Genomic DNA, 10,665 nt, shown 5'->3' with positions numbered 1-10,665 from the left:
ATATCTTTCTATGCCTCAGTCAATTAACTCCGGTTTACGAATTCAAAGTTATAATTGTGGAGAGTTTTAGTTTTATGTATATATAAATCACGATTATCTCTACTCTTTTTATTTTCCCTCGATACGATGATACCGACCATGACGTAAACGATGATGACAGACCGTGACGACTACCAATCCTGATGTTAGCAGAATCGGCTCGATCTTATTATCTAATTATAAACCACTGGTGGTTCGAGTTAGATTAACGTCCGTATGTTTATCGTAGGATAAGACACGCAAATGGTCTAGCCAGTTTTTACAAATAGATTCTTTATTAATAAATATAACGATGAGTGATCCAAGTGCAGGTTTCACCGAACGTTGTTTGAACGAAGGAAAGCGGAATGGCCTCTTTTTCTTCTCCTCCTTTTTCCCGTTACTCCAACGTTTCTTTTCCAGTTCTTGGTAACAGGAACGACATGAAACCACACGCTGAAAATGCGAAATCAGTTATTCGAAATTTGCAAGAATCAACAGGCTGACGAATGACGTAGCCAGACGGAGGCTTACCGAACAGAAACGCGGCGAACAGCACGATAGGAATTACGCAGGCCAAGTCGATCAGATAACCGAACACCAGGTTGCCGACCAAGGCTCCCAGGCGACCCATCGTCAACGATAAGGCCGCGGCCATCACCCTGAAACACGGGTATCGTGAGATTCACGAATGCTTCCAGCAGTTCGAATGAAACGGATTCTCCGATATGAGCTCGCGGCAACGAGTCGATTGGTCGCGCGGTAAATTTCGAATCGAGAAACCCTGATTCGCTCACCTGAGATTCGTCGGGAACATGTCGACGATCACGCAATAAACTAGAGAGATCCCGAGGGACGTGAGCGCCTCGAACACGCACGAGAGCCACAGGTTCTGCGTCGAGTTCACCACATAATAAAAACCCACTGTCACCGCACCCGAGACTACCAGCGACACGACTGAAAATATATCATAATACGTGTGAATATCGCACGCATGAAGAATTCATCCTTAGATCTAGATCATCCTTAAATCTACTCCAACAAATACATAAAAGTCCCGGGAAAAAATTGTCCATATAAATAGATATAATCGTATATAATTATATATAAGAAATTTCCTCCCCGGGACATATTAATTAAAATATTAATACCGATTTTATATATTATTTTAATGATATTAATTAATAATCATGTTTTCTGGATACTATTTTTTTTTAAGAATGAAAATTATTTGTCACAAAACCATGGAAGAGCATATCATCCTTACTGGAACCGCTCTGCGTTCATCTAATTTCAACACTTACTGAGGAAGAACTTTGCTCCCAATTTGTGCACGAAGAGGGGCAGGATGATGGAACCGGGGATACACGCGAGCCCGATGTACACGGTGTGCAAATAAACGGACGGTGCTATCGTCATATCACAGCCGTAAGGATCGACGAGGGTGGCGTTGTTTGACAAGGCGGACACGATACATACCGACGTGGTCTCGCCCGGATTCACAAGCTCGAACTCTTCGAACCTGTCGGAATTGCAAGTAGTTAGGAGGAGCGGGAGTAGGAGAAATCAACGTGAGACAGATGTGTCAAGAGTTACAGTTTAAATTCAGTCATAGAGACCATCTAGCAAGCATCAATTAACGGCAACATAACACATTAATGTTATAATTCCTCATTCAACAATATAACTGTTACATAACACACGTGTTATATTTGCACATTTACATTGTTGAGTGGGAAATTATAACATTGATGTTGTGTTACTGTTGGCTGGTATTAGCTGGGCATCCTGAAGACGAGGCGCAATGTGAATACGCGAGGCGGCGGCGGAAATCACCTGGTAAACAATTCCGGGAACCAGACCATCAGAGTGTAGTAGCTGCTGGTAAGTCCGAACTGGATGGCGCAGGCGAGCACAGTGTTGCGTAAATAGGGCGGCTTGCAGAGCGCGCTCGTCAGATCCCGTATCTCCGCGAAGAGGACCTTAAGGTCCTTCCGTTTGTGCAGTTTTAACGACCTAGTGCTTTTGTCCTTTGTCTTTTCTTGCAGACATTTCACCTGAGAAGAAAAGAAGCAGCGTCAATGAAATTGGAGGAGAAATAAAGGGAGAAAGAAACTCCGTTCCTCGCGCTTCGACGTAGATTTGACGACGCGATTTCAACAAGCTTTAATCCGGGTCTACAATGGATGTAGTAAACTTTAGCCTTTTGTTTTGAGCAATAAAATGTAATGCGTTAATTATGCAAAGTATTATATATATATATATGTGTTAAAAGTTATTAATTTTGTAACTGAGTAACTAGTTATTACCCGACTCTGGAAATTATATTACAATTTAGCGCTCAGGACAAGAAACTGAAGGGTTTAATTGTAGATCAGGACTTACCGGATACGTATCGGGATCAGCGCCGGTGTTTTGCGAGTAGATCCACTTGAACACCTCGAGGGCAGCCTCGGTCTCGCCGCACTCCAGAAGAAACTTCGGGCTCTCCGGGAAGGCGAACAGCCAAAGGCCGAGCATGAGCGACGGCAGGGCGCAGAGCGCCACGAAAAGATTCCAGGTCTTGAAGTAGAACATGTTGCTCACGTACATGAAGTTCAGCGGTATGATCAGCCAGGCGATGACTGGGAACGATTTGATTTATTAGAAATTCATCCGAATCTCGAATCTCGCAAGACCAAGTGTAAAGGACACGGATGTAATAGTAACTCACGTGGTAAGACTATCACACCGACCGTCCAGAACATCTCCATCCAACAGAGACAACGTTCGCGGTATTTCGTTGGTTGGAACTCGCCGAGATACGGGAAGCAGATACCCATAGCGCCGGTCACACTGTGCAACAATCGAAAGGTCGATTTGAATTTCGTTACCATTTAACCATTTTGTTAATATTCAATTTTCTCACAGAAATTGTTTCCACGCACGTAAGTACCCAGCAAGCAAGAAATCATTAACACAACGTTATTGCAATGATGTTTCAAATATATAATTTTTAATGTTGCATACACAATGTCATAATTAACAATATTTCACCCAAATATTAAAAATAGTATTCCTACACTATGATTTTAATATTTAAGAATATTACATTACCAAATAACAGTTTAAAAAAACTTATAAAATATCATGTCTAAATGTTTATGAAATTCACACGGAATCGATGTTTCAAAAGATTGATTCAATATCTCTTGCTTACTGGGTATGTATTATAATTCTAACGATAGATGATTCTATCTCTAGAGAATCAGGAGTCGATTTTTCGAGATTTCCAAGACGCTTATAGACGGATAAAAACGAAGAGCTTTTCATGATTGAGATTTAAAAAAAACAGAATAAATCATATTTTCGGTCAATTTTGCGTGAATTTTATCTTAACATAACTTTTAATTTATATATGAGATTTATATATATGAGTGCACACGCATGTTGAAAATTTCCTCGAAAAGAAGAATCGATCCCGTGTTGATGGAAGGGTTCATCGGAAAAATTAAGGTTGCCACTTGCGGGATACCCCGCATATATCGGGGCTCACTTACGCGAAGCCGTTGAAGAACCGGAAGAGCAGGAACACCCAAAAGTATTGGACGAACGATGACAAGATGCCCACGATGCCGTCCATCAGCAGAGTAGCTATTAATACGATCTTCCTACCCTTCGTGTCAGCCAGGCATCCCCATATATACGACCCAATCACCATACCTGGCAATGACGGGCGACCGAAAATGTCGTAATCCAAGTCACAAGGAGAGGGTGATTATTTTCAGACGGGCGGCTCAGACTTACCTAGCATCGGGGAGGCCGTCAGCCAGCCCTTCGCGCTGGAGTCCATCTCTAGGTCGCATTGTGCCGCCGGGAGGACGAACGAAAGTATCGTCACGCCGATGGCCGTGTCCATGTAGATCAACCCGCAGATCGTCAGCAGCATATAATGGAATTTCCCAAAACCTAATAGCCAGGATTATTAGCGTCAATATATCGTCAATATATCGGGAGACGTGAGTCATCGAGTGCGAGTGGCACAGATTAAATTTAGATTCGTAATTTAGATCGCAATCCAGATGCCTGATATGCATTTCGATTCACTCTAGCTTTCGGAGAGCGACACGTAAAAAGCACCTCAGCATGCCTTCGGAGGCTATCTTGGATCCGTTTTAATCAATCGACACTTGGACATCGGGGGACTCTGCAGGTGATTTCGGTGATTTCTTCTTGCGGAATACGTTTACCTGTTATGGTGATTGCATGCTCGAAATCGGCACCTCCGTCTGCCAGGAAGTCGAGTCCTACGGAGACAACAAAGGTTCGGTCAATGAAGAAAAATTATAGAATAACGTTGCTTAAATTCCTTTCATTAAAAGTCAAAGCTCTCCGAAATATCGTGTAATGAGATGCTACGATAAGGCGATTGAAAAATCATTCCGGAATCATCGCAGAAGCGATCCAACTCACCCATGGTCGCCGCTCAAGTCGCTCGACGTCCTGAAGGTGTTCGCTGGTCGCAGGTTCTCCCTCGACGTGCCGCCGCAGTGTCGTTTCCTGGTGCTGCTGGTGCCACGGTATTGTCCCTGAGGGCGACGCCCCGCATTCATTGGTGAACACCCGGTGGTATCCTAGTCGGCGTCGCTGTCGCGAAGTCCAGCCCTGCTTGATTGCTGCCGAGGACGTGACGATTTGTGAACGGATCGACGACGTGACCGTGCGATTCCTCGTGGCTGCTTCTGCAAAAGGCGACTTTCGGCTTTGCTCGGCTCCAGAGAGGTAGCTGTTACTCGCGCGATCGCGATTGAGCGAGTGATCAGGGGCCATGATTGTACACCTTGACATACCGGTGGCTTCCGGTAGTCTGCTCGAGCCGCGATAAGAAAGAGAGAGAGAGAGAGAGAGAGATGGTTCTTCTGAAAAGTAGGGGTCAAATATGTTTGTAGAAAGCTTCGGCACTTTCAAGAACGACAAACAAGCGCCGAGAGACGCTAATCAATGTGTAACGATTAATTAATTATTTCGTCGGTCGGTGTGTGTGTGTTTCTCTCTCTCTCTCTCTCTCTCTCTCTCTTTCGCTCTCTCGCTCTGTTATATCTCGCTTCTTCATTTCTCTTACTCTCCTGCAAAATCTTATTGTCAATTCCCGATAAGGACATACCACAGCCGCGGGTGTACACGTGTATGTCAATCGTACATGCAAACTACTGCGAAAACGCGATTGCGATGCGCGAGCTCGTTATTTACGATCGGAGCGCACACGGATGTCGGGTGCGAGCCTGGCTTGTTTGATCATCATTATTTCATCGCAATTTCACGTGATAACGAATATTTTCATAGAATTATGTCACACAATGTGACGATTTTATTACGTCATTAATTAGTATGTATGTCTGAATTTCATATTGCGATAAGATACCACCTTACCGCGAGAAAGATTACGCGGATGTCGGCGCGGTGTGTATGTCGAATTTCTACGTTAATGAGTCCTCCACATCGAGAATTATTGCCGCCCGACACTTGTCAAAGCGACAAATTGTCCTTTCGCTCTCATCCGTTCAATTCGCCCCGCTGAATTCATCGCTCTGCAATGCGGGGATGATCAGAAAAAGAGAGAAAGAAAGAAAGAAAGAGAGAGAGAGAAAGAGAGAAAGACGTATTACTTATTTGATTTAATTACAGACGGAGGAACGCGCGACCACGCGAACGTAGTTCACCCCTCCGTCGTCAGCGACGGAGCCCGTCCGTAGATCCCGAAATTGCGTGAAAATAATTCCTCGTACGGATAAAAATAGAAGATGCCATCGATCCGTAAACGCGAAGAATGAGCGATACCCATCAGAGCGTATTGTATCTAAGATTTACGATAAGCATAGGTATATCGCGACCTGATGTTGCGACATGAGAAATCAACCAAGTCGATCGAGAAAAAGCGGCGGTGAGTAACTGTGAAATCGAAAATATGCCGTGTCGCGGAAAGGAAACCATTCCTGGCGGTGTTATGAGATAACATCTTATGAAATAACAACAATAAAGTGCATAAAATAGAAAATATACCGGCAAAAGTGAGAGAAATAGCCGACAAAAGGTATGCGTAAAAATGGAGTGCCACAAAATTATATTGAACGTCCCTTTAATTGCCGTCTCAATTAAAATTTTCCCACCAGCTAAGAGTAACATTATATCGATATTCTAATTTGTTAAGTAAGGAATTATAATATTGAAATAAGTTAGTGTTCATCGGATATGGTAAAATTGCATAGTGAAGAGTCCACGAGAAAACGTGATCGAGAATATAATTTCCTTTATGTTCAAACGTGAATTACTGAGAAACTACCTCGACATTACCGTCTTCAAGGGGAAATCAATCAGTCAGTCAGTTAGCCTCAAGTCAGCGAGAAGATCGCTATCGGGACATTCGGTTAAAAGCGACTCTCTCGCGGTTTATCCGCAAAAGAAAAATCGAAAACACCCTGCATGCATATGACGTTCGGCGATAACGTAATTGCATTGTCGAGAAATCACGCTTAAGGCCGGAGCACGTGAAACGCATGACATCTTTTGCCTCTCACAGATTGTTTATGCACTTCCCTTGGCAAATACAGAACGTTTGTCGGAGTATTATCTGGCAATCACCGGTGGCCAATAGGGAAGCGTGTCAGAAGCGGCCTACTTACCCGGCTTCACTACTTACACGATTGAATTGTGTTTTGAATTCTCAGTATTTACCGCGATAAAGAGGTACGATAAGGAGACGAGTTCGAAAACAGCGATCTGTCACCGTTGTCATCTACCGCTCACGGGACGCAAATAATTGCGAGTTCCGCGTTCCCCGCGGAACGTTACATTCGCCGTCGATGTCAAACAATCGCGACAGGGTTGGCTCGATGCGCAACGCGGTTATTTATATTGTCGATAACGCTCTCTCACATTACTGATCGGAAAAAAAAGATATATTTGTATAAGTAGATACGCGAGCGGATGAGCGGTTCGCAAGTTTCGTACAGATAAAAATCTCTCTAATCGCGTCGCAAAATTGGCAAAATCTTCAACTGAAAACCCGCCGCACGTTTTCTCATCTCATCTCGGAAAAATGCATACTGCGTTCAAGTGAATTGCTACTCGCTTTAAGTATTTTCCAAGTTTATGTCTGCAAATATATCATATCCAGCAAGCGTATAACATTAAATCGATCTATTAAAACATTGATTTCATGCGGATTTTATAAACATTTTGGTATAATATTTTATAAACGTTTTTAAAAACTGTTACTTGATGATATGTAATATTCCGAAATATTGAAATCGCAGCGTAGAAATATTATTTTTAATATTACACTGAAAATTTTACTAAAAACGTATTATTGACGGAATGATAATGAAACGAGGTCAATCGAGAAAGAATTTTAGCAAAATATTTTTGTCACGTGACGTGATACAAAGAAAGAGAGTTTTTTCTCAAATTCGCGACGAACGACGTATTGTACGACTATTATCAGGTAAAATATTATTTATCGAAGGTAACCATCACTTAAAAACTGTAGGAAAACAAACAGAGTAATCAGTTTTCTCAGCAATAGAGTGACATTTTTCCGCGTGTATCCCCCCAGCAGTCGCTAGATTTTTCCCCGACGTCACGCGTTTCGCGATTTCCGTGACGTGATGCCGCCAATTATCTGAGCGGCGATTAAATTGAAATTCCGACGCGCATCCCTCATTTAACACCTTCGTCAGTCAGTCAGGCAGTCAGTCATCGAATTACGGTACCTTCGAGCGTGTTTTCACGTGAAATACTTGAGCCCATGCCAGGAAAAAAAGAAACGGATCAATGGATTCAACGCGGCGCACGTGTTGACGCAGGTCATGCGCGACCTTCGATCGCGAGTACGAAGACCAAAAATAAATGTGGACGCATAATACGATTACGATCGTCCGATCGGAGATTTGTTTAAATTTCACCGATCACGGGCTGCGCTCGATAACGCTCGATCCCTCTTTATTCGGGCCTGGACAAGCCGGCTAATCGCGCGCGCGCTGATACGATCGATCGATCGCCGATCACAACCGTACACAAAGCAATTGCAGCCTCGCCGGGAAATCTCTTTGTCACTGAGAAAAATGGGATTACCTCGTTTCGTTAGCACCGTAAAGCGATTAGTCTCTCCGAGATTCGATCGACTGCGCGACGTGAATTGGTTTCTTTCGAATTATCGCCGGTCTTCAACATCGCCCGTGTCTTTCGCGTATCTCCCATATTTATTGTCTACGCCGAGAATTATAGGGTAGACACCGGCTAGATAAACCGCCTTCTGAAACTATTCAACAACTCCTTATCTCTCTTGTAGATGAAGAAAGAGATAACACGTAAATACAAATGAATAATATTTTTTTTTCCCCAGAGAGCAGGGCATGTGTGACCTATCGCCGACTCTACTGGAAGCTTCAATCGACTTCTCGCTGCCGATCGAGTTTGCGAATTGGAATCACCGTGCGAGCGAACAACACGTACGACCCACCTGGGGAAAAATCAGACCGAAGAAACGAACCGGTCGGTCTAGAAATGTCAACACCGAGAGGCTCCCCGCGCGGCCAGGCTCCTCGTCGACCTTTTCCAGTGAGAGCAGTCCCACCATTCGGCACTTTCAGTGGCCGCGACCCTAACTGTCGCGATGTTTAGACGGATATGGGCCAATGACAAAGAAAGCGCGCAGGGCTGACGATAGTTTTCTTCGTGCCATAAGCAACGCGCGCCCCGAATCAAGGATCATGAGACGCTTGTGTCGCGGACGTCGAGCGAAATTCGTCGTTCCGTCGAGCTTAAGACGAAATTTCTGGGATTTCCCCCGAGAAGAGAGGAACTGGAGAGGTGCTTTTTCGAAAAGAAGAAGGAGGAGGATCGTCAATCCCCTTTTAACATGAGAAGGACGATAGGAGAACGACGGATCTCGTCCGTCGACGCGCTTTTGTAATTGACGAAGATGAGACCCAAGTAACGGGGTGAAGTCAAACGACGTCTCAATAACATGCCATTGACATTAGAGGGGTCATCAGGACGTCATTGAAGCGTCATTTGACGTCACCAGGCTACTCGAGCAATCCCTTCGTGAAGATGACGGTCCAAGAGGCGTCGGACTCATCTTCTCGTGCCGACCCTGCAAGAACAATTGGCCGGTACCGGGATACCTCCCGGGATATCGCGATGTCTTAATTAGAACAAATAAGGTACGAGCGAAATATTATTAATTGCTACATCGTCAGCCAAATCGACAGATAGCTGAGCGCGCGCACGCATACGCCACGTGCTTGCGACAAGTCCTCTCGTCGACATCTCGGCGGCGGCTTCGAGGACTTTTTTCATTGGACCATCAGAGCCCGCCGATTTCGGTTTGCCGAAACTCGCAGGCATCCCGTCAAAAAAATACTTTTCTTTCGCTCATAATTCCGCTGCGCACGCTGACGATACGTTACCTCGGACCTTAAGCACCACCGCCGACAGCGACGATGCGGTGACAATGAATATCGATCCGGCGAGCGTTTTAAAAGCGCAAAGAGAATAACGGCGTATTAACGAAGCGTTCCTCTGACGTCAGCCCGTAGACGTAATTTCCTCTGAGGAAATTGTATCCTGCACTCATCCGCGTCTTCTTTTAAGAGCGGGGTGGCTTTTCAATCGGTTTCTCTTCCTTTCTTTCTCTCTCTCCCTCTCTCTTTTCCTCCGTCCATCGAAGAAATGGGCTCGCGTGTCTTGTCGCGTCGATTCGACGTACGTTACTTCTGAGAACACAAAACGCGTGTCAGAGTGTGTGTTTCAGATTCGTTTCGCGTTAAGAGAATCTAAAGGAAGATTTCAAAGTTACCTAAGCGAGCAGAGCTCACTCTAAGTCGCATCGTTGCTAGAGAGATTCGAAAGTCACGCCTCGATATTCGACGAGTCGTAAAAAAGACGCGTCACGCAGATCCCAGGCTTCGATTTAAGCTCTCCGGCTGACGCTCGGCGTTGTTGAGAGAATATCCGGAGGTCGACACTCCGTCTCTGTCCCCAGGGGCGTTTTCGTCTTCGCCTCGCGCGCATCCAACATCGGCCGAACGTCGAGCGGCCACGAAGACTTACAAAGAGCGGTCGGAGCTTTCGTTGCGGGAATGGCCTTGCTCGAAGCTGCGTATTAGGGTGATAAACTCTATCGATCGATCTCTCACCCCGCCGTCCCTATAAAATTCACTCGTTTCTTTATCCGTTTCATCACACTCCCTTTAATTTGTTTGTCTGTAATTGCANGGGGGGGGGGGGGAAGAGGGAAAGAGAGAAAGAGAAAGAGCTCAGTAAGCAAAAAATCATTAACATAACGTTGTTACAATTTTTTATAACATGAAACGTTTTCAAATATGTAGTTCTTAATGATGTATATAATATCATTATTACACGTTAAAAAATTGTTCATATATAATTACGTATAAAATATGTCTATATATAAAAATATATAATTATATGTGATTATATATAATTATATATATATATACAATTATATATTAATATATATATATATATTTATACATAATCATATATAACTGTATCACCACTTCATATATAATTACATATCTTTATCAATTATTCATAGAAAATCTTTTTTCTGGTAACAATATTTGAATCAAACGTTAAAAATATTTT

General features: G+C 43.9%; 1 protein-coding gene across 1 annotated transcript; it reads right to left on the bottom strand.

Moving 5' to 3' along the window:
- Positions 1-352: 352 nt before the first annotated feature.
- LOC106742811 (synaptic vesicle glycoprotein 2C-like) lies at positions 353-10,071 on the bottom strand. Its single transcript, XM_014616091.1, has 13 exons — positions 9,916-10,071; positions 4,471-4,586; positions 4,359-4,366; positions 4,248-4,304; positions 3,805-3,966; positions 3,558-3,720; positions 2,732-2,853; positions 2,404-2,642; positions 1,855-2,075; positions 1,323-1,540; positions 816-975; positions 553-680; positions 353-474 (listed from the first exon to the last, which is right to left on the bottom strand). Exons 1-13 carry the CDS (start codon positions 10,069-10,071, stop codon positions 419-421), a joined length of 1,806 nt encoding a protein of 601 aa, XP_014471577.1. The 3' UTR covers positions 353-418.
- Positions 10,072-10,665: the final 594 nt, after the last annotated feature.

The sequence above is a fragment of the Dinoponera quadriceps genome, unplaced genomic scaffold (assembly GCF_001313825.1).
Source record: "Dinoponera quadriceps isolate SergipeBrazil2010 unplaced genomic scaffold, ASM131382v1 scaffold781, whole genome shotgun sequence".
NCBI classification, from domain to species: domain Eukaryota; kingdom Metazoa; phylum Arthropoda; class Insecta; order Hymenoptera; family Formicidae; genus Dinoponera; species Dinoponera quadriceps.
This window is presented reverse-complemented; position numbering and strand designations above follow the sequence as displayed.